Source organism: Cariama cristata, unplaced genomic scaffold, assembly GCF_000690535.1.
Source record: "Cariama cristata isolate BGI_N322 unplaced genomic scaffold, ASM69053v1 scaffold4741, whole genome shotgun sequence".
Taxonomy (NCBI): domain Eukaryota; kingdom Metazoa; phylum Chordata; class Aves; order Cariamiformes; family Cariamidae; genus Cariama; species Cariama cristata.
The window spans coordinates 52,198-76,810 of NW_009599684.1; the positions used below are offsets into that span (position 1 = coordinate 52,198).

Here is a 24,613-nt window from a genome sequence, read left to right on the forward strand (position 1 = left end):
TATCTTTTCACGAGCCTACCAGTAGTTTAAAAAAAAAATAATGCTGTAACTGAAAGTGTGTTAATTTGTAACTCTCTGTCTTACAAGAACAATTGTTGCCGTGATTGAAATTGGATGATATGCTGAAAGGGCCGCTGTAATTAAAACCACACGCACTACTCTAACTAGTTTGACTGCTTTACCAAAGTTGAGCTGTCATCATCTTCATCAGAGGCTACGGAAAGTCTGAAGCCTGCTAAAAATTTCATTCACCTTTTCCTAGTGCCCGATACTGACCTCTTGCCTGCCTATTTTCAGTGGAGCCCAGCAGCAACCCCCTCACACACCTCTGAGCTGTATCCTTTAGATGTGCTGGACTTTCTCTGGCTGGGCTGCAGATGTCTTTAAAGACATACATGGCATAGGAGGGTATCTTAGAAAGGAAGATAACTGCCTTTGAATAAATGCTAGGAGAGTTCTTCTGGCTTTTAAGGGTTAATATAGCAGGCATAAAGTCAAAGAAAATGAAAGCAAAGCAAAAGGGAAATTGGAGCAAGGACATTAACAATACTATTGTGGCTGTTTTAAACAGCGCTTTTAATTAAATGTATTTATCACGGGATACAAATGAGTAGGAATTGTAATACAGTGTTTTACTTTTTCTAGTTATAATGAAGCAAGAGCATAGAGATGAGGTGGATTTGTCTGCTGTTCCATCTTTGGCCCTGCCTCACACAAGCAACGTCCAGGGCCTGCATTCTATCCGAACTCAATTGCCTTCACCAGAGCAAGGGCATCCACATGACAATTTACTGTCTACATCACCCAGGAGCCTTGTGTGTCCAGTTCAGGCACCATACACAGCGATGGTGACCTCAGCGGTATCCCACCTGCCACATATGCAAGGTCGAAACCTTAGTCCAAGTGAAGAGTGTCATGTTTTGCCTCCTGCTGTGGTTCAGTCTTTTCAGGTAACATCAGCACCTCCTGTGAGGCCTTCTTACCAGCCTATGCAGTCTAATGATGTATACAACGGACAGTCTGGTCTTCCTATGAACTCTGCCTCCAGCCAAGGATTTGATGCTATTTCATTTCCGCAAGACACAGCTGTACCTCATTTGATAAACCTTAGCTGCCAAGCTCTACCACCAATGCAGTTTCATTCTTCCAATCCAGGTTCTGTGTCAACATCGAGTACAGCAGGGCACCCGCTAGCACACCCAGCTCATTCGGGACAGTCATCTCCTCACCTGCCGTCGATGGGATACCACTGCCCAAGCACTGGGCAGGGCTCCATCCCTTCTGCAATGAGTCGCTCCCTCGGGCAGTCTTCCCCCCAGCTGCAGCAAGTCCCATACCATCCTACCAATCCAGCGTCCGCTTCATCCCCATCCCCAACAGCTTCCCACCCTTTGGTCCATTCACCGCTGTCTGGGCCTTCTTCACCCCAGCTTCAACCTCTGCCTTATCAATCTCCTAGCTCAGGACCTGCCTCATCTCCCCCGCCAACCACTGTAGCTCACTCGGGACAGCACTCCCCTCAAGCACATAGTCCAGCGTTGGGAGGTCTTAATGCAGCATCATCCCTAGTACGCCGTACCGTATGCGATTCATCTCCATTTTCACCAGATGGGGCAGCTATTAACATTAAACCAGAACCTGAAGATCGAGAATTGAATTTTCAAACAATAGGACTGCAAGACATCACACTAGATGATGGTAAGTGGATGTAGTATTTTAATACTGGGATATAATCTACATTAAACTACAAAGTGAGTGTGGGAGGGTTGTATTGTTTTGTTTTGAAAACACCTCTCTTCACAGGAGTAAATTTGTATCATCAAAATGGAGTCCTATTTTTGTGTCCAAAGTGACAGCTTATTTAAAACTAATGATACCAGCTGTAAATTTGTAGTTACACAGTTCAAGTACTTTAGTCTAATTTGCCCATAGACTTTCTTTTTGTTATAAAACAGGGCTCGAGGATTAGCTCCTACACATTGACACCTTATATAAAAGGAATTAATTGGAAGCCTTTGCTGATTGCCTTGTTGGTATGTTTCAGTGAAAGTCATAATAATATGTCTAAGTTGCACAAATGTAGTTTGGAGTCTTGTTTCTTGGAGTTGTCCCAGTTTTGAAGGGCAGGCTAGTTCTTTGAAACTAGATCAATCGCATGCATTTTGGCACTGTCTCAGTCTCTTCACAGACATTCTGTAGATATGCTGTCATCATTCAGCACCTCTGCTCATGGTAGCTGTTTGCTTTCTCCTTACCACTCTGGCTACCTTTTTGAGAAATTCACTCATTTAACGTAGGCAGAACAAGGACATTCTAGTGCTAAAGGCCAGGCTATAAAGTTCTCTACTTTAAATACTTGGATGGTGTTAATTTACAGAACTTGTCCAACCAAGTGAAAGAAGAGAGACGTCAGATCCTAAACGGCAGACTATTTGAGGCATAGATTCAAAGCAATTTAAAGAACATGTCATGTTAATAAGACTGGAAGAACAGAAGGCTGGCCTTAAAAGATGCGTAAAAGATGTTTGGTATTGATGATGGGAATTTTACTAGTGTCTCTTTCCTACAATAGCCTTAAAGGTTGTGGTTTTGTGGTTTTGTTTGGGTTTTTTGTTTTTAAATTATCCCTAGTAATTACTTAATTGCATCAGCAGTAGTGTAAGACATAAGCGTAGGCCATCTGTTAAATATCTGTGTCAGTGCCAGTTCCTTGCATAAATGGAGCTTTGCTGTTGTTACCTGCAGTCAGTAGTAAGAAAACAGTAAGAAATGCCTTTAAAGACACCAGCATACTAGGAAGAAAATGGGAGAAACTGATAATATAGTTGGGCTTTCAGTGACATGGCCAACCTAATTAAACAAAGCTCTCTTTTTAGAAAAAGTGTTTATCAATCAACTTAACTTTATTTAGAAACGAAGAGACGGATTCTCTCAAGGACTTGCTGAGGGGAGAAGAGCAAGGCTTTAGGCAACAGAGTGGAACAAAAAAAAAAGGCATTTTCTACTTTTGTACTAGAGGAATGAAAAAGAAGTCTAATGTTTCAAGAAGTATCATGTTAGAACCTACCTCTTTCTCATCCTTCTTCCCTCCACACCCACAAAAGTATGTAGAAATAAATAAAGTAAATACTGTAGTTAAACTTTTCACAATATAAGCAGAAGTGTTTACCATTTATGAGCATCTTGGCAGTTTGTTTATACTTGGTCAGAAATTAAAATAAATGCACAGTAAAAAGAAAGCCAGTTCTTTTCCCCTCTATGTCACAAATTAGTTGCTTTTAGAAGCTATTTCCATTGCTTAACACAGTGAAATTACTGAGTTGTTTCTGTGCTGACAAAGGCATTGAACCACAGGAAAAGCTGCAAGAGCCACACTTAAAACTGTGGCCACTTGCTTATAGTTTAGAATCAATGTACGAGAGAGTCAAATGGCCACAGCTTTTTAATTTGTTTTTCTAAATAATGCTTGCTACAGAAGTTTAAAGAAGGTCTGATAACTGGTGACTAAACTATACACTTCCTATATGGAAAATAGAACGTGGTTTTAAATGTGAAACTAGCACTTGGCAGCAACAATACGTTTGCCAGCACAGAGATTACCTTCATTGCAGTTTCAGATTACTGCCATTCGATGATTGCTTGGGGGATTGGGTTTGTTGGGGTTTTTTAATTTCCAATCTGCAAATAGAAATCGAATGTCTAGCCTGAAACCTGATGTTCCAAAAAATCTCAAAGGGCATAGTGACAAGAAACAAGCTGCTCAATTCTCTCAACATGAGTAAATACTTCCTCTGCTTAATCAGCTTTAAATAAGAAAACATGTTTAGGCAGGAACACTTTTTTTTTATAATGTATCTAACATAATACTGAGGTTTAAAAAATAATTTCAACTTTTTTTTGTGTGTATAATTGAATTTTAGTTTCCATACAAGTAGAACTAGACACAAAGAGAAAATCAGTTATCCTACATTAATGTTATAACAATTAAGGAAAAAAAAAATCCAAACATAACTGTATAACTCAATGTTGATACAGTATGTTCTGCCAGCTAATATATCAAACCTGAAAACTATATTTAGTTGGAAAATAGGTTTTTGAGGATTGCCAGTTAAGGTGAATAAACCTCTCAAAACATTAAGGCAAAGCCAATTGAAAATTTTGTAAATCATGTCTGAATTACTGATCTTAAATATTTAAGTCAGTAGTTTTAAAGTAAACAAAAAAAACCTCAAAAAATGCCTGACGGCATGAATAATCTTCTTTTAAGTAATGTGCACTATTTCAAAATTAGCACAGTAGATACAGTCTTTGCAAAGAAAATAAAATATTTTAAGAAATTTTAACAAAATTGCAGTGTAATATGGAAGTGCTACCTCATGACAAAATTTGTCCTAGAATTACTAAGCTGGTTAGCTTATTTTAATTCTTTAAAAAAAAAAAACCCACAACAACCCACAACCAAAAAAACCCACACCCCACCTGCAGAAGTGGCAGCATAGATAATAGTTACATAAATTCCTTTAAGCAGACTCCTAAAAAGTGATTCTTACGGCCTCTTCAGCCAACATTCAGGCTTTTTCTTCAAAACACACCAAAAATCCCCAAAGCCACTACTTCATACAGAAGTACAAAGCTGCTTCATCCATTGGTGGTCAAGCCAAGAGCATCTGGATTAGTCTTGATCCAGCATCCCCTGGCAGGTATAACACATCCGCATTCACCATTTATAGCTTCTCCGCAGAGTCACATGTGCTTGCCAACGCCCAGGATGGAGTATCTTCAGTGTTGGTGTGTTCCTTTGCCCTTTACCAGTTAGAGCCAGCTGGGCTCTGTTCAGACGAGGAGTGAGAAAGGATTACGTAATTTAAAGGCAGATCCTCTACCTGCGTGGCTGCATAAAGGACACTTTTTTTTTTTCTCCTCCCTGCCCCCCCCAAGTTTGTGTGACACTGTTTTTCTTGGTTTTCAACAGGATCTGGTTAAGGTCTTTAGGCTTTTCTAACTTCTACCTTGAATTTGCTCTTTTGTTTGGCTTTCCCTCTTCCCACCCTTGCTTCCTAAAGGAAACACTTTGTAATTCACTTGAAGAAAGAAGAGATCAAAATGCATGAGGACAGCTAGACACGAAATTCAAATGATATTGCAGAAAACACTTGAAACATCATGCAATTTCAAAGTAATTTGTACTGTATGCTACTACTGAAAAGGTGTTCTGAAAAACAGTGCTTTTTTGTCTGCTCAGATCTTTGCAATAGTCAATTTACACAAGCTGGTAAACTTTTGGACTGGAACTATGTCAAAGCAGCTTCTTGCTCTTTATTTGTCCCCTCTGCTTTTCCTCCCCCTTCCCCTGGCATGTTGGACCTTCTTTTTCCCTTAACATCTTTCAGCAAGTCTGCTCTCTGCCCAGCTCCCCAGGCTAACATTTCCCTGTACAGACAGCAGAATATTTAGGGCTGCAAATAGGTGTAAACAAGGCAGCTGAAATGACAAGAAACCAGCAGCTGGTCATTTCTGTCCTTTCCCATGTGCATCATCCATACTGTGCTCTGTTGTATACACAGCTAATAAAGATCCCATTTCTTCCCCACTTAAAAAGAAGGAAAAAAAAAAAAGGCAAGTCAAAGTTAGACTCAATCTAGTTATATGATGAGGACTTGCTGATGGTTTTTTTTCCCTACTCTGTTTTTAAAAAGTGCTCCTAGTGTGGTGGTTTACCTATCCTACTGTCAAGTTTTAGAATTAAATCTATTCTAATACTGTTGATCTAAAATTTAATCTCTTGTGCTTTGCAGTTTAAGAGTGAGTTTACCTTGGATTTCATGGCTTTCTATAGTGATGAGTTTTCTAACGTGTACAACTGTAACCATTTTTAAGGTATTATGTTAGGCTGTATTCAGGAAATCAGGATGACCTTCTACTAATCCTCTTACATTTTGTTACTCATTGCATCTCCATTACATAAAGCTGGAGATTAGAAAATCCAGTATTTGGATTTACTATAAATCATAACTAGAAATCCTCTAACTGTTTTGTGTACATAAAGCAACTCTGCTTTGTTAGACACATTCCATGTAGAATTCTAAGCCATTTGCATTCATTCATTTTAATAGTTCTGTGGTAACTCTCTAGTTGATAAATTCTCTTGCTGGGAAACTCAGAGATTATTCTAATCTTTGCTAGAAAATTTGTACATCTTTACAGGTAGCTTTTTACTGTAGCTTTGGCTTAACTTCTGGAGAATCACAGTAGTAATTAATAAGAAAGTACTGGAGAATGACTGTACTTTGTATTTCTCTATATATCTAAAACTTACGCAGTAACAGGTCATTTGTCCTGCCAAACAGAGTATTGAAGGTCTACAGAAACACAAAAGATACTGAATGCTAGAGTCTAGCTTAGTATGGAGGAGAGCAGCTCAAACAAATACCTGTCAAATACCTTGTGCAACTCAAGCTTAAGACATTCTTGAGAGGTACATCTCAAACTCAAGAGTGTTTACTGCCGCCTCAGCACAGAACAAAATGTTGCATCTTGTAGCATGCCCAACATGGATTTGTGTAACAAGAACTCCAGCGTGCATTGTGCATGGAACTCTCAGACTATTCCTGTTGATAAAAGGCATTCTGAAAATTGTACTAGTATAAATTGTTTAGTAAGGTTGTGTTCAAACCCTCCTTTCTTAGTATTCTGTATATTAAACATATATGGTCAAGCAGTATGGAGATAGCAATAAAAAGCAGTTTACAGTTCTAATTCTTCTCAGAAACTTACGGGCTCCTTCAGTGAGATGTTGAGGTTGAGTAAGCTGAGAAGGCAGAACCTGAAATGTATTGGAAGAGAATGAGAATCTACTTTTAGAAATGGGTAAGTGTTATCAATGAAATAGAGAAAGATCCAGACTGAGCAGTAGGTTATAAAGAAAAAGTTGGAACAGTGGGGAAAGGGGAAGAGAATGTTATTCATCTGGGGTTGTCAACAGTTTAAGGATGCTAAGACCATTTCTTCCAGTGGATTTGTTCACTGGGTTTGTAAAACCTGTGCCAGCAAGGCGACTATCGACAAGACCAGTTATAGGCTGCTGATGTGTAAAGAACTTCAGATAAATCCTCAGGTATCTATGACCAGATAATGTATGAAACTTCCTATTTGCCTCTGAGGGCCACAGAACACCTTGTAACTAATTCAAAGTAAGTTCAACTAGTTGCACCACCACAAAAATATTCCCATTTAAGAACTGGAAGAGGTTAGAAACTTATTCTGTGAATGCGATTAAGTGGCATGTCTACATCACGGTGCAGACACTCGCAATAGTAGCAGAACTGGAAGGAGTTAGGCATGCCCTTGTGACACTGGTAAAAAATACGCTTAGATGCTTCCGCACTGCTTTCCACTCTGCAGCATGTGTCCTCTAGCTCCAAAGTTCACGCTTAATACTTACTGTGTTAGACTCATCTGTCTTCTCATGTGAAAGGAAGGGATAAACATAGGACTTAAATGAGTTGGTTTCACTATGATACACAACCGCAGAGTGTGACATCATAACCGTGACACGAACAGGGATATTTGTTACTGTACCAAGTAACAGTGGCACTTGTGCTCCGACTCTGGAGGCACATTCGGTCTGTCTATATAGCTATACACATTATGTGCACAGGAAAACTAAACTCCTCCTAACATTTCGTACAGCCTTATTTTATCAGTTAATCAAAAGAAAGTACTTCTTAGTAAAGTTGGCATTGAACCTAAAATTACGAGAAGCAAGCCTGTCTTACAGCTTGGAATAGTAACTTGCAAGGGAGCCCACCATGTCCTTGATAGTTTGCCACTGCAAACATGGCCTGCCGGATGGCTGCCTTCGATCACAAACCAATGGACTCAGCTGGCTGCTCCACAGCAGAGAGGACTGAGGGTTAATTATAGCCTGGCAGGGTTTGGTTTTTGGTGTGTGGTGTTTTGTTTTTGTTTTTTTTAAGGGAACATTGACACTGTACTTACTTGCTGGTCATGTGGAGTCAAAACCAGGCTAAATATACTGCACTAACTGATGTGATGTAGCTGCAGGGATTCTTCACATAAATGCAGCTGATGTACAGAGTTCTATCTGGAGTTGACAAAAGGCCTATATCTGAGGAAGCGTGCACTGCAGTCTATCCGTAATGTTCTTTGAGGTTTACTGATCCTCATGACCTCTGTAAATGCAGCAGTGCACTCATCAGTCCTCTAAAACACATGAATTCCTAGGTGGATGCAGCAATACTACCAAACCTAGACAGTCGATAAGATCTGCCATACAATTACATCAAATTTCTTTTTGCAAAGCGTATGAAAAATATTTTGGGGGATGTACTTTTCTGACACCAGTACACCTTCTAGGTGAAGTGCCATTGCCCACACATCCTACTTCAGTAGTAGAAAAGGATACACAGGCTCAACTTTTAAATCAGACAGTGCTACAAAAAATGAAGTTGCTTGACTCTTGTAGGAGGAGATCCTGCAAACCAAAGGGTATAACTCCAGTAGCTTTTTGGTCTGCCTATATCTGTAATAGAACTCTAATTTTCAGTTGACTTACCGCTGTGACCCAAATCTGGTGCAGATAATTGAGGGTTTAAAGTTTTTCTTAAGTAAAGAAAGGTTAAGAGAGGAGCCAAGACAAAGAGGTGGTTCATAAAAGTATGAGTTGTTGATCAGTTAAATAGATAGATCTATGGGATGTCAGTTTGCTTGATTTCTATTTCAATTTAACAGTTTTAATTTTAGTGTTACATTCTTTGGGTGCAAAACACATTTTTAGTATTGCTTAAGGAAGTAAAAACCTTTCTCAAATGTTTATGAAATTATGAGGTAGAAAGGTATCTTAAGGTATATGTATCTGGTACCTCAAGTTCTAACTTCAGTGTGCGTTGAACAAAATCTGTATGCTATATTACACAGTTTAAAAGGCTGTTGCTTTATTTACCACGTTTCACAAACAACAAATATTGTGTGCCCGAGGCAAGTGCATGCTTCATTCCAGAAGGTGCTGGCTGGAGACATGTTACATGTTCTATGCATGACCCGTTTTGTCAGGGATTTACAAAAGCAAAAACTCAATACTGTCAGCAGCTTTATTAGGGCATGCAAGAACCTCAGAATCCCTCTGTGTATGAAATTAATTAGAAAAATTGCTCAGAATCATATTTCTCTGCTAAAGTGACAGAGAATCCTTCCTGTATAAGCTGTGCAGACTTTATGGTGCAGAGACTGTTGCTCAAAAGAGCTAATTAACTCCACTGTTCTCTCTGGAGGCTTTTTGTCAGTGTGTTTGTTGTCTGCTCCTTTGAAAGCCTGAGCTTTAAAGAGGATTGCTGGTAAAAGTTAATTTGTTTCATCCCAAGGTAGTTTTCTGCCCATCTCCCTGGATTCATTAGATCTTTATTTAAATGTCACTTTCTTGCTGGTTCTACCACAGTTGGTGGGAAAAATGTTCTGTTCTTAATCTCCTATTATTTGACAAGAATTTGTCCTTCATCTACTTCTTTCCTTCAAAATGGCAGTGGATATTTTCATTCAAACCCAGATAATGCTTTCCACTTCCTGTTTAAATACACGTAACTTTACGCTTTAAACAATTCAGCACAAGAAGTCATCCAAAGTAGTAATTCGAACTGCTCGAGTTTCAGGAGGAAGTAAGAATAGACTCTTTCATTCTCCCAAGAGTCATCCCTAAGCAGGGCTTAGAAACCATGCTGGCTAAGCAAATGTGTGGCTCTATCCAGAAGGCACAAATTAGCCAGTTTCAGAGTAATTCTGTTAATTCTATTAAAGCCTAATTTGCTACACTTGCAGCTCTGTCTTGGGCAGGAGAAGAAGGAAAAAAAAAAAAACCACCAAACAACCCATACCCAACCCAACATATAGTTGTAAACTCTGCATAGTCACTAATCACAACTGAATAAACAAGCACTTGTTGGTTAAAATAATAAACGATACACTAGTCCACGTTCATTTTTCCTCCAGGACAAACAGTTCAGTGGAACACAGTTCTCCACTTCCTCCTTGGTTTCTCACATTGCCTTGGTCTGATAGAGCCACTGATGCCAAGATAATACTTGGTTTTCCAACACTTGGAACTGTGTGCGGCCTGACTGCAGATCGGTACCTTGGGCAAAACATACAGATAGTCTGACAAGTAAAAGGGAAGCTAACAGCTGTTTACAGCAACAGTTTCTTTGGTTTAAAGGATAAGAAAAATAAAAGTTTTAATTACTAGTACTCTTTTGCCTACCTTGTTCAGTGGAGGTGCTGTCAAGGGGCATGAGCGCTTTTAATTTGATCACAGTAAGTAAAACGGATAGAGAAAATTGCAGGAGGAATGTTCTAAACTAACACAAATACTGAAATGAAATGTCGTATCAAATTCATGATGATACAACTGGACAGACATTCAAAAATATTAACCATTACCTTTATGGCTCTGGCTGCTAACTGAAAAGTATCTAAATATACAAGATAAGTGATATTGTTTTTTACAGGCACTCTGATAATTTATAAATAGTTACTCGTGTCAACTGATGTAGTAGTTGTGAATGAAACTGGGTATTTAAAGTTAGTGCTATTAAAAGAAAACTGAAAGTCACTTCCTGGTTGAGTGAACTGTAACTTCTTGGTTTAGTCCAGTCAGTAGTTATGTCTGTCTTCTTCTCTGACACAGACAGTTTTATCTCTGACCTGGAATACCAGCCATCAGGTTCAACAGAGAAATGGACTCAACATTCAGCACTCATGTCCAACTCCTATGTGGAAAATCTAGAGGGTGAGTCTGCTTACCGAAATGCTTCAATGTTTGAAATTGGAGCACGAAGGAAAGGGGAAAGTGTTTTAATAGTCTTAACATCTACACGTGAAAAGCACTGTAATACTAAAGTATTGCTATAATTGGACACCTGTGTATTCTGAAACAGTTGGAAATTCAGAAGTTGTGAACCAGGTGTACCCTCATTCAGTAAAAACCTCCACTTAAAGTGTCTATAGCTGCCACAGAACTTCCTGAGTGCTGTAAGATCTAGTCAAACAACAGAAGAGGAAATTAAAATCTTCAGCCAAATATGGGCAAGGTTGTAGAGTGGCCAGGTCAGTTAACTATGAGAAATCTAGAATGTTTTTCCTTTTTTAAGAAGATGAAGCAATGTCAGTTTAAATAGATGAAACACAGTGGCGTGCACTACCAACCTAAGTAGGAATACAGAATCATAAACAGATGTCTAGTTGAATGTGCGCTATTAATTGGGAAAGGTTGTCTGGATTTATTTTAAGATGCTTTCAGCTTCTTTATTTCACATATAAAGAAGATAATTATGCACTATGACTTTGAAGCAGTAACGATATTGGAAATTGATGCATGGTATATTGGTTGTGTTTGGTTTATACTCATTCTTCCTAAGTGTTTTTTGCTTTATTACAAACATGCCTAAAATGCCAAAGCACTACATTGTCCTCCTTTTTTTCCTATGTATATAAACACATAGAACACATTTTACTTTCCTTAGATTTCTAAAGGGGAATACCTGTAAGTGTACAGTAGATTTGGGATTGTTAACAGTAAAGTAACCAAGCTCTGTGCATAGCCTTAATAAAACTCTCAATTAATTAGTGTGTAGACTGATCTTAAGTTTGCCCATGAAACTGAAATAAATCACAATGCTGGTCTTTCATCTTTCAAAAAACTGACTTAGTTCTACTTTCCTTACATACCAAAATGTTATTAGTAAGGTAAGTAGCTACTATTCAGATGGCAAACCAGGGAAAGAACTCTGTATGCTATGTTGACAGTTCTACACCTTGAAACAGCAAATGCATTAGTAAAATATCAGTTACGGCTTAGATTATATCTGTGTTCTAGACTATATCCTGTGCAACTCAGAATCTGGTAGGTACAGAATAATTGTTGACGAGCAGGAGTTCTTTAAAAATTAAAACCCAATTCTATAATAAAATAACCCCTAAATACCAGTATCATCAACTAAAGAGTGACACTCAGGTTGGTGAGCCCCAGACTTAGAATTCCGAAACGCATGCTGACAGGGCCCTTTTTTAAAAGGGCGCACAAACGGAAAACCAGACCCAGAGAGAAATAAGCTTACACATAAATGCTAGCATCTGAGAAAGAGAGCCGGCCCAGCCTTAAATGGTGACAGAAATACAATTGAGAAATGTGCTATTTTTTAAAAATTAAAATGATGGGTGTCTTAGGTATTTGGTGTAGGAAAACTAGTCAGTGTGGTACTAATGCAAGAGATGTGTTTACACAGGGAAGTTAGAATGGTTCTGTACCTTGAAGAATGCTTAGTGTCAAATCAGACAAGCTAACTGTATCAGCCAGTAGTACAGACTGCTTACAGATTTAACTTTCAGGTTTAAAGTAGGAAGAGTACAGCCTCTAAATTATACTGCTGAACAGGAGAGCAACTGTAACTGTAGCGTGCTGCAAGAGATCAGACAATCTGCAAAGGCAGGAAATACACTAATGGAATACTTGAGTCATCCTTTGCAGAATGGGCATGATGACTGCTTCATGGAGCACTAAGTCATGAGAAGAACCCACAAGGGGAAACATCTCTTTATTTGGGCCAGAGGAGCATACAGGAACTGCTCAAAAAAAAAAAAAATCCAATATTTTAAAAATCTTTCTTTGTTTTGTAGCAGTTTCAGCATTGCAGGCTGTGACAAACTTAAAAAGGGGGAACTATAGGAAAACAATAAAGCTTACTTCAGGAAAAAATAGGCGGTCAAAAGGGTAAAATAGTTCCAAGCAGTCTGTGAACTATTTATGAAGGTGTTCAGATCAAGTGTACAACTACTACTCTGCAGTGAGACAGACTACAAGCAGAAAACAGAAAAGAACATGAAAATTATTAGGTGAAATGTGAAACCCGGCCAACAGATGACAAATCAGGAATTCAGTTAAAATAAGGTAAATTAACTTAGAAAGCTTTTTGTATTGATGTTCACAGTTGAGGAGCTAGAGATGCCCAAATCGAAGTGTCAGTAAAAAGGTTTCAGAACGAACAGATAAACAGACTGTGACAATTCACCTCAACTAGCTGACATGCCAGACAACAGCTCTGAAAGAGTAAGCAACAGTTGAACTATTAACTGTAATGTATAACCTCTTGCTTAAGTTTGATTGGGAGCCAGTGGACTTGCAGTTGGTAAATGTGACGCTGCTGCTGCTCAGAGTAGTGAAAAACAAAAACTGTCAAGAATCCTCTACAGGAAGATGTTGTGATTCAAGAAAATCAGTTAGTTAAAGAAGTAGAAATCAGGGTAAGGGAAGGAGAAAAACCTGCCCTAATTCCATACGTAGAGTGATGAGCTTTCTGAACTATTCTCATTTAAAGCCATCTTGAATTTAAAATGGACAATTCTATGAAAACTTACTCCGTAGTGTTAAAAACAGTCTTTAAAGGGTGAATAAATGCTAGGAATATTTAGGAAACCAGCAGAGAATGAATAAATGCTGCTGTATAGATCTGTTATGTGCCCACATCTTGTCCCTGATATCATAAAAGAATGGGATGCATACCTGTTGTTTCACGGGGCGGGGGGGGTGTTGGTTAAGGTTAAGGACAGCTAGCATGACCAAAGATTTGGAACAGAACTTACATTTGATCAGCTAGGACACTCCAGCCAGAAAAATGAAGGAGGAGAATATGCAAAGCATAATAAAATGAATGGGTGGAACAGAAAAGGTAATGGAAAATACTTCTTGGGTGAGAAAATAATAACAGTGTCCACCAAGTGATCATGCAGCAAGTTCAACACATAAAAAAAGCATTGCTACAGCTATATGTCGTTAAGCTTTGAAACTGTCTCAGAATGTTGCAGATGACAGAATTTTGCAGACCTTAAAGACCTTGGGGAGAAAAATCCAAATGGGACCATTCAGCACAAAAGATACTGTCTCTAGCTTGGGAATTCCCTGGAACAAACACATTTTGGAGGCTGGTGGAACATCCTGGGGAAGCATCATGGTGTGTTTTCCCTAGGTCTCTACTATTGCACATTACATACCTAATCTGTTTGCTTGTAGTTCTCCCTGGAGGTTTTCAGGGAGTATTTTTGACCTACAAAACCCTAAAATGTTTGATAGCTGCCTATTAGAGAGATTCTCTTGTCCTGTAGAAAGTATAGATGCTGGTTATAGATTACCAGCTTCCTGCAAGGGAAAAGAGGTCACTTGCACTATTTCCAGGAAGGTCTTTAGGTTCAGGAATTGCTTATACTTTTCCTTTGTGCTCCAGTACAAAATGTTTGTCTCTTAGCATTCACAGAGATAGGGGGAATTAAGAGCAAAGCAATTTAGAAGCCTGCCAGTATTTGCTTTGCATTTGAGTTAAAAAGATAATGCCTTTACTTCTGATATGAGAACTTCAAACACCTATCCTGGAGATCATGCTACATCTAAATGTGTTTTTATTCTAATCTAAAATATTCAGTAGGGTGGTACGGGTGTAGAGGTTGACTGACAGTTTATGGGTTGGTGTCACACTGACAGAATAGTTTAAGGTGACATTGTAGAATTGATTAAACAAACTAGTGGGGCAAAAAAGCATAGGTCTTACAAAGATGAAAGCACCAGTTCCTCTTTTAGGAACTTGTTACTCTAAATTTGTTAATTTATCCAAAACACTCAGCAACTTATCATTAAAAGCACCATCTTTCATGATGTTGTCATGCTTCATAACACAAGAGCTTTATTCTGTTCAAATCAGCTAACATGGATAACTTTTTGTAGGTGAGAATTTCTCCCGAGAGGTTGGTCAGTACTGCGCCCCGGATGCATCTCTGTTGGAACAGCTGATAAGATTAGTACCCCTGGCTGTATGTGTCACTCACTGCACACATGGCTGAGCTGTTCAACCTAATTTTAGTTTATCTTGCAACTCTGGATTGCAAATTGCAGCAGTTTTAAGAGATCTTCATGAACAGTCTGGCTGTCCATGCAGCAAACAGCTGGAGCCATAACTTTATCAGCTGTCCCAGCGCAAGCCTACAGTGACCAAGAGGTAAAGCCCTCAGCCTAAAAGATCAGGGCAGGGCAAGGCGGCGAGAGGCCTCCAAGGAGCTGTGGCCCAGCTTTCTGTCAATCTCAGCAGCTTGCCTGTCTTTCATGTGCACAGTCAGTAGGGACTTAAAAAAGCAAACAGAACGCTGTGACATGAAAACAGCGGGAACAACCCCGTAAACCAGAATATGTGCTTGCTCTTATTTTACAAGCTTGACAGCAGATCCAACAGTCAGAGCTCGTTGTCTCTACTCTGTTCCGCTGGTATTGATGTTAGTATGCTGCTTAGGTTTTTTGGAAGGTTATAAGAGCTTGAGCCCCCAGAAGACTTTCAGTGCTTTTTGAATGTGGCATGTTCACGGTTTTTTAACGCGGCAGAGGGGGAAGAACAAAACAAAACAAAGCAAAGCACGAGAAAACCTTTGCAATACAATACTACAGTGTCACCAGTATTGACAGGTCCAGTCTAATCTGTCTGTAACAGAAGGTTTTCTCCCCACCATGTTAAATTCCGTTCTGCACAATCTATTTTTAACTAGCGGTATACAGCTTTACCAGCCAGCTTACACTATGTATAAATACTGGGGAAGAAAAAGGTGAAACTACTGCAAATGAAGTAATAGCTGAAATTCTGAAATCTGGGATAACTGCCAAAGACGTCAATTAAATAGACATAGGAAAGTTGTTAAAATGATTTCCATTTCACAGCCTGATTTTAAAAAAATTAAAAAAATAAAAAAAGCTGTTGCTTTTTGATCCATGCCATATCTGACAAGCAAGTTTTCAAAATGCAGTTGCCACTTTTGGAGTGGAGGAATCTGCCACATTCTGTTCAGTGCAGTGTGTGCCACCTCTCTCTCTTTTGAACTGATCCAGTCATTATTTCAAGATTAGCAACCTGGATTGTTAGCATGTAAAACATTTCATAACACTTTTGATGTTGTCCACTCAGTTGACACTGATCATCCAAAACAATTTTAGGTGATCAGTAGGTACTAAATGAGTACTAAATATTAGCTAGACCTCTGTAATTATTTAGTATGTAAAATATTTCTGGTTCCTCATCTCTTGACTGAGGTCCAGGGTATGGGATTAGCGGCACACCTGGCACCAAACATACCAAACAGACAGTAGTTTGACTGGGGAGTGGCAGGAAGAAGGTAGTAGACTGAAAGAGTTACAGTCCTACTCGCATAACTGTTCACCTCCATCTTAAGTCTCATGAGATTGGCTCTCTTCAACGAGACAACAGAAGTATATACTACACAACCAATGAACCTGGCAGACAGACCATAGAGAACCTTAACCACATACTTGAGATCTGTATTACTGAATCCCAAACCACCTCTGCAGACTTCCCCTAGAAACTTGCGCCAAAGAAAGGAAATTTTATAAAATATAAGCGCATGTATTAAAAAAGTTTTAGTCTTTAAACTAATAGAATTTTCTCTATTGCAAATTAATACAAAAAGGAAAAAAGCTGTATGATTTCACCTTCAGTCTTGTACATTTCTATGCAGAACTTTAACTCTTCTTACTGACTACATGATTTACATTTTAAACGTCTTTAATTTGTACCATTCCACTGTCAGAAAGACAGCCTAATTACGATAATGCTGGTAAACACAGGATATCCTCTATATAAAGCCAAATGCTTCCCAACTTAGATACATGCAGGCATCTCATTATTTACTGCCTTAAAGCTGAGTTGTACATCTCTTCAGTGAGCTGTTCCAAAGGACTTCCAGATTGCCTGACTTTGGTAAACATTCAATATGGCTTCTTTACAATGTGGGGGTTTTTTTTCAGGCTTTAAAAGACCAGCCTTCTCTCTATAAAAGCTTCTTTCCTGGTTTAAATGCCCATTTGTCCATGTTAGATCATTACTCCCCACCGTCCCCATTCATCCCTTCTGCCGCTCACAGGCGTGGCAGGCACAGCCAGTCCGGCAGCAGGCCTGTGCCTCACGGAGCCGGTTACCGGTTACCGATTCACTCCCCATACCGCCCTGCCCAGGTGTCTCACACCTGGCAGCCAGACTGTTGCACTGCAAAAGGTTACAGCGCTTTGATCTCAGCTGCTGGCTTCTGCAGGCTGTGCCTTCTTTGAAGCATTTTTACCATCATCTGTACATGGCCGGAGCAGGGAGGTGCACACTTGAATACCGGTTGGGCTTAAACATTAGCAATCCTAACAAAATCACTGTGGCAAGTAAAACTACTCCACTGGAGTTTTCTGTTAGGAAGAAGACAAGGTACTGCATTTCCTTTAGAAATGGTAGCTGTCTCTAATGTAAATCCATATAAACCAGATAAATCTGTGTTTGCCGTATGCTAAAAACATTGCCAAAAAAAGTTCTCCAGCAGCAGAATGAAAGGTATGACAGAGCTATCGCACTGAGCTATAAAACAGCTTCTTGTAAACAAATTGACAATTATTTAAAAAAAAACACACACAAAACACACACACAACACCAACTAACCTGTAACTCTAATTTAATACTCTACACAATGAATTATGCAGAACCTTGGCAAATAAAACACCACATGACCAACTATTGTGTTCACAGTGTAATGTGATTTAAGGAAAACCTAATGCCACACGACTACACGCTGTTCAGTTAAACACCTTTGCCTGTGGGATCTACAGAACACTGCAGCAGTATAAACCACTTTGTGCTGATGTTGCCAGTACAGGTGCCTATCATCTATCAAAACTTGAAGTAACCCATCTAGTACTTTCAAAATACAAAAGGGATTTAGCTATGTTGCTTTTTATTGTCCTGCTCAAAGTTTTAGTAGTACTGAACAGCTGCAGGATTTGATTTGCAGAAAGGAACTGCTGAGTAGCAGACAGTAGATAATAGCTGTTGGAGATTCTGTGAGTTAGAGCAGCTAAGAAGTGCCCTGACAGAAACTGATGGAGCATAGTTCTTGTAAGTGAATATCTAAGTTGTGTTGGAAAAAAAGAAAAAAAAAGTCTTGTTTTTTAACGGCTGTTTGCTTACGCATTGTGTTTGCATAATACAAGTACTTGCAAAAGTATCCTACCTGCAGTCACACAATTTTCAGCGTCATAGTGCCAGTTAGGTTCACCGAGTGAAAGATTTTTTTGAAGCCAAATAAATTGCAAGTCTTGTAATACTCAAGGGAATTGGTTATTACATAGCTCAGATGAACTGTTTTAACCTTTGGGCTGCAATAATGTGTATTTTTAACAAGCTGTCCTTGCGTTTGTGCAGGAGAATACCATTGCCATTGATTGATTTTTTAGGTAACAAATACCGCCTCCGTGTTTACATGTGCGTAAATGACATACGGTGATTTTAAAGCTTTCCCAAGTAAACTAAAAGAACATAGGCAAAACTTGTTGTCAGAGCTGGATTTTATATATGATATACATACTTCAGAGCATTCACAATATTACTACGTTTTCTTTCAGACCCACTTATGCTACTGCTGCAGCAAAAGGCAATATTCAGACTGTTGAACACTCTATAAACATAAAGAGCAATTTACAGTACCTGTTTTTTAAGGATTTTGTTATCCTTATTACCAGACAGGAATGGTTAGTAGGAAGCTAAATCCTGCCATGGAAAATTAAGGAAGCATTAAGAAGGGTGGTGAAGTATGTCAATATTGTTCTCTAAATTTACCCAGTGGAGGACAAAAGAGCAAAAGCCTAGCTTCCAAATCTGTTAAGATTTTCAGTGTAAGCAGTTTACTAGCAAAATGTTCTTTTTGTTACTAGGAATGGTCCTTCCTCAACAAAAGGATCTCATTAAATGCCTGTTTATAGAAGGTCCAAACAAACTCATCTCAGAGGCTTGTCTTTTATTCCTATAATTCACCATATTCAAAGTCTTGCTGAATAAGAGATACTGTAAAGCTGCTGCCACTTAATCATGGAAAACAAGATGATTGACTGCCTCTTCTAACTATTAAATAATAATTTATATTTTGGTTATCATCTAATATTTATCTAAAGTTTGCCGTTACTACTTAATGTGATATTTTTCATCTCCACTTAGATTATCGTTCAGTTTTCTTAGTTAAACTCACTGTTGCCCATTTTGTAAAATGGACATTTACGTCACTGCATTTATGCTTATCCATGAAAGTAATTATTTTTGTCATCTTCCAAACTCAGTCGTACTGCAATCAATTCTCTAGGCTTTAGAGTAACACTCCAAAATTGTCATTTGTTGATAACTGAAGTGCTACTTTGTCATATTCACCGTGGTGTCCCTCACTTGTAAATAGTAACAGTTGACTAATCTTTGCTGAATTTGACACACAGACTGATGCAACCTACATATTACTCAGACTTAATTCTTCACTGTAGGAAAGTTGACTGATAGCTAAGGAGGATTTTGTTACTGCAGTTTCAGAAATGCAAGTATTCAGAAAACTGGCTGATTACATAGGTATATAGTATTAAAAAGAATAGTCTATTAACCCAAATCCAAGTTCTGAGGAAGTTCTGTAAGTAGCTTGAAAGAGCCAACAGTTATTTGAGTTATTTGTTGTGCCTGTAACACCCTTGAACAGAAAGAGTTCTGTGGGGAAATCTGTGCTAAACTGACCTATGCTGTGCCTTTCAGTGACCTGGTTGTCATGAATATGTATGTGCTTATTTTCTTCAAGTGTTTTAGGGATTCTCCAACACGGATTACGGTAAGCATAAAGCGTAATACTAAGTGAAACTAGGGCTTTTCTGCCCCCCACCCCTTGGCTCAGCTGTCACTGAAGTTAGGTTCCTTATGCATCCTCTGTTGCTTAACTACATCAAGGCTTAGCACGGAAATACTTCTTTTTAAAAGGAAACTCACTGATGAGTTCTGCCTTTTGGAAAGCATAAAACCCGTCACTTTTTAATTTTTTTTTTTTTTTTTTTTTTTTTTGTAGTGAATGAGATCATAGGAAGAGATATGTCACAGATCTCAGTGTCACATGGAACAACAGTGGCCAGCCAGTCTGCACATACATGTCCTGGATCTCTGGAGACAAGACTATCTGATGGAATCCAGTAACGGATAAGCTTACAACTAAACATCCATGAAAACTTAACAGTTTCTCTGAATATTTCTTCGTCCTCTTCCTCTTTAGACTTACTGTGCTTCCAACTCTGTGGCCTTTATGAACTGGAACAGTGGATCCTTGCAAAGCCCTTTTAGTGGGTTACATTTTTGATGTAGAGACAGAGCGTTTTAATTATAGTTCATCAGATGCTGTAAAGAGACTTCTTAAAATGGACACACAGAATCTACACCAGATATTTTAACTGTTTAAAAGTTACAAACAAGCTTTGCTTTTTGCATTTAAATAGAATACTTTTATATTGTAAGTGCTTCAGATGTGTGGAGATGTTAGTTTGCTCTTATAATATTCACAGTACTGAATGTGGAAAAAGGTTTAATACACATCTTCAGTGTGCTGCTTTCCCTTAGAGATAGTATAGTTTGTAACTGATGATTTGTAACACCTTTTGGTCATTTTGGAAAGCCTTTAAAGCTTCTATTGATTAATTTTTTTTTTAATACAATCTTCCAGTGGCAAAATCATACCTGTCATCTGAAGCCAATGCCATGGAAGCCATTGTGTATACAAATACTGTAGTGTTTTCTTTCTTAGATCATAGGAAGCAAAGCCAAATGTAGATCTGCACTTGTTTATAAACTGAAAATGTTACTTGATAGGCTGCAAAAAGACCATTCCATCATGAAAGTGTTGGGATAGAAATGACATTCCAAAATTTAACTTTTATAACTTTGTGGATAATCTTCCTGTTCTTTATTAGCACAGGCTCCTTCTTGAAATAGCTTTTTCTTAGAAAGTTACATTTGTAATCCAATTTGAGCAGTAGGATTTTAGATTAAAGAACAGCAACATCAAAGCCATGTGAGATACAGGAGGAATTTTAATATTTCCTGAGGATCTAAGCGTTCCTGTTATCCCTGCAGAATATGGTTTTGAAATCACCAATTCAGTGGCATTCAAGTTTTCCATGCAATAAATCATTTGATCACGTCTGTATCTTTTATATGGTGTATGCCTGACCATGCCACTTGGAAATCCTAAAGAGATGACAATTACAGTTCCTGAAATTTAAGCTGTTTATAAATGTCAGTTTGTTAAAAAGTCATTTACTGTGAATTACTGATTAGGTAGTATAATTTGCCCATGTTTAATTGTAAACCTGTGAAGCAGAAGCTACCAAAGAAATACACAAGACTCATAGCAGCAGTAAGCTTTTGTGCTGTGCTCAAAGGATGATTTCCCTTACCCACATAATCCGATATATTTGAAACGACCTGTTTACGTAGTTATTAAAGATCTCAGGCCTCTATGATTAGACACCTAGGAGAGGATCTGAAACTGCCTGCTTCGGCCTCCCCCAGAAGACACTGTCGTTTACAGAACTTTCTGATAGGGAACGTACAGGGTACAACACTCACGGCAAAGTAAGATCACAAATATGCTGAACCTCAAAACATTTAAGATGTTTAGCTTTAGTTCCTCATTTGGGAGAGCCATGATACTCTTAACAAAAAATTAAGAGTGAATACATTAAAAATTTTGCAATATAGAAGGGGTATTTGGATTGAAACTAGTTCAGACAATTGTGGATATTTTAGTGGTTTAACACGTGGAGCACATGCCTCTTTCTGTAGAAAATTACTATAAACTCTTAAAATTACAGTCAAATGGTCTTAAAGTGGATACCGTTACTGAATTAATTATAATACCTGTAAGAGTAAACACAGATCCTACTAATGTTGCATTTTGGCAGACAGTCATGGGGAAAACTTTCCATTAAGCCTTTTGCAGGCAAAACTTTACACCTAAATTTAAGTCAGCACCCAAGTCAGCACCCAAGCAATAGCGACAATTGCATCTTTGTAATAGCTGAATCATGAACTTTTAAAAAGACCATACATTAAGCGGGTGAAATTATAAGCACCCAAGCAATACCGTTAAAGTAGCGACAATTGCATCTTTGTAATAGCTGAATCATGAACTTTTAAAAAGACCATACATTAAGCGGGTGAAATTATAACTCTTTATCATGTACTTCCTTTTAAGAGTGCAGCCTAAGGCTACTATCTTGATGTTTCATAGTTATTTCAAACAACTTAATGCAAGGCCACTATGTGTGCGCTAGGAATCTTAAGCATCCTTTTTGTGAATGTATTGTTCAATGGTGCAAATCTTTAAATCCACAGAAAAAAATTGGCAGGGCTATAATCTGAGAAGTGTGATATTGCGATTGTCCCTCAGTGATGGTGCTTTACTCTGTCCTCTACTCATTTACATTAAAGATCCTAGAAGAGGATTCACATGCTCAGAAATAGATCTACTTTTTTTTTTTTTTTTAAGGTGTTAAAAACATAACAACAAAAAACACAACACCAAAAAACCAACCACACAACACTCTAAAGTATGTAATTGTAATTGTCTTCAGACTGTGTGCTGGTGGCAAGGCATGTTCCAGTTTTCATTCATGTACTGGGTCTTTTGCATTAACCATTGTTTGTAGGAGAATTCTAACTTAAAAGCTTTTCATACTGTATGGGATTTATGCTCCTTTATCCTACTGGTACAGACTCTCCTTGCAAGTTCTCCAAGTAGCTGGAATTCACACTGTACCTAAAATATAGGAGCCCAAACAATCCGGAGTTGCTATGCACTAAATTTTCTGATGCCTTTAAATACCTTGATGCCTGTAGACATAGAGACGCTTTCCTATTTAAAAATGAAATTAAAAAAAAAAATATAGCTTTGGATACTAAAGCAGTTTTGTATTTGCCTTGTAAAAGCTTCAATACAAGGGTCTTAATTTTATTTTAGCTTGTGTGATAACGTAGGTAAAGACTGTTAATCTTGTATAATTTTAGTGATATAAAAAGCACACAATCTCTATTGGACTATGCAAATTTAATTAAACAACAGAACCCGGCAACTGTTGATATTTTGTTGGCATCCGCTTCCTTGCCCTTAAGTCCTTTCTTCTCCCTGAGTACTTTTCCAAAACTTTTCAAGAATTTAAATTATCCTGAAGGAAAGCCTTAATGATGAGGTAGCTTTTCTATAAGGACGGTCAAAGATCAATGCTAAAAACAAAAAAATTAAGGGGTAGTAAGTTAATCGTGAGGGCGGGGTGGGTGATTTCTGAAGTTACCATAAACTAGCAACCTGAACTTGTGTAGTAAAACTCTCATGTTATCAGGGGAACTGCCATCCTTTTTAAACCAAAGAATGAAAATAACATGACAGTTTTGTTCTGATGCAAACAAAGCTTTGAAACTCTATTTTTGATACTCAGAATGGATGTCATTCCTTGAGGTTCGGAAATGGTTCAAATTGAAGTTTTATATTTAAAAATGTGGGACAATAAAGATTAAGTTCTAGATGTTTACAGAGCCTTGTATTGTAATTTCATGTACATTTTGTATTTTAAACATTTTTGTAAGTTATGATTGCAGTGCTACTTGCAGAAATAAAGGGAAAAACTTGCATTTAGGTTCTTAAATCATAGTGTTCAAATAAATAAAAAGAATCCAAATGTGTTGTCATTTATTTAAAATGCAGAGTGGGAAGAAACTCCCTATTTGCAAGGCAGATATGCTCAGCTGTGACATAGGAAGTGAGGGACATTTAATACTCCCCACAGAAGAGGGGAAATTTTGAAGCAATATGGTAAGAGTTTGGGCCTTAACTTCGAGCCAGCAACAGCGAGCCTACACAGACGTAATGAATGATCAGCAATGCTGAGAGAGTATCAGTTTGCCCAATAACTAGTGATTTCCTATTTGCAAGTATCATTGTTTCAATTAGTTGATCGCAAGATTATTTTGAGAAATTATTCCAGAAATTATTATTCAGGAAGCGCATCAAACACGGTAATATCCATTCCTGACATAATATTATCATAAGCAAGATGCAATTAAACTGTTTCAGAAACAGACATAAAATTCCTACAAAGTCTAAATTATTTGCCAAATCTTGGCTGATCAAGCAGTATGAGGGATACGCCTTTGGGAATGGTACAGTAGATTCAGGCCTTAAAACCTGTATCTCATCTCAGTGATACTGGTGCTACCAAAAAGATTTTTCTCTCCCTTGCAGTTTGGTTACAGGGTTTTTTACTTATCTGTGGAATCCCTCGGTGTATTAAGGTATGCAAGTGTTCCAGCTCAACATTGAAGCAAAAGCTCTGGCCTTTGGTTAGCAATGCACACCTGCCCGAGAGAGAAGAGGCGCAGCAATCACATAGTGATCTCCTCACATTGCACAGGGAGAGCACGGGCCAGTTTAGGATTAGCCTCTTATTTAGAGTGCATGTCCTGACGGATTACCTTCACCAACGTTTTTTTATCTATAAATATAGCAGAAAGGGGTAACTACAGTGCCAGCAACTGAATGCAAACTAATTATATCTCAGTTTTACTAAAAATAGCCCAAGCAGTTTGAAAGCTGTTCCACATGTTTTCTAGTATGATTACTCAGTTTATAATTAGCATATACCGACACTAGTAATAATCCATGAATTGACTGTGAATAT

At 38.2% G+C, this 24,613-nt stretch overlaps 1 protein-coding gene across 1 annotated transcript in view; it reads left to right on the forward strand.

Annotated features, from left to right (window-relative positions):
- Nucleotides 1-20,413, forward strand: part of LOC104168968 (nuclear factor of activated T-cells, cytoplasmic 3-like) — a gene marked incomplete at its 5' end in the record, with an annotated part of 56,260 nt that extends 35,847 nt beyond the window's left edge. Inside the window, 4 exon segments of the mRNA XM_009709759.1 lie at nt 646-1,698; nt 10,697-10,763; nt 10,765-10,798; nt 19,957-20,413. Of these exon segments, the coding sequence (XP_009708061.1) occupies nt 646-1,698; nt 10,697-10,763; nt 10,765-10,795 (1,151 nt within the window).
- Between the last annotated feature and the right edge of the window lie 4,200 nt (nt 20,414-24,613).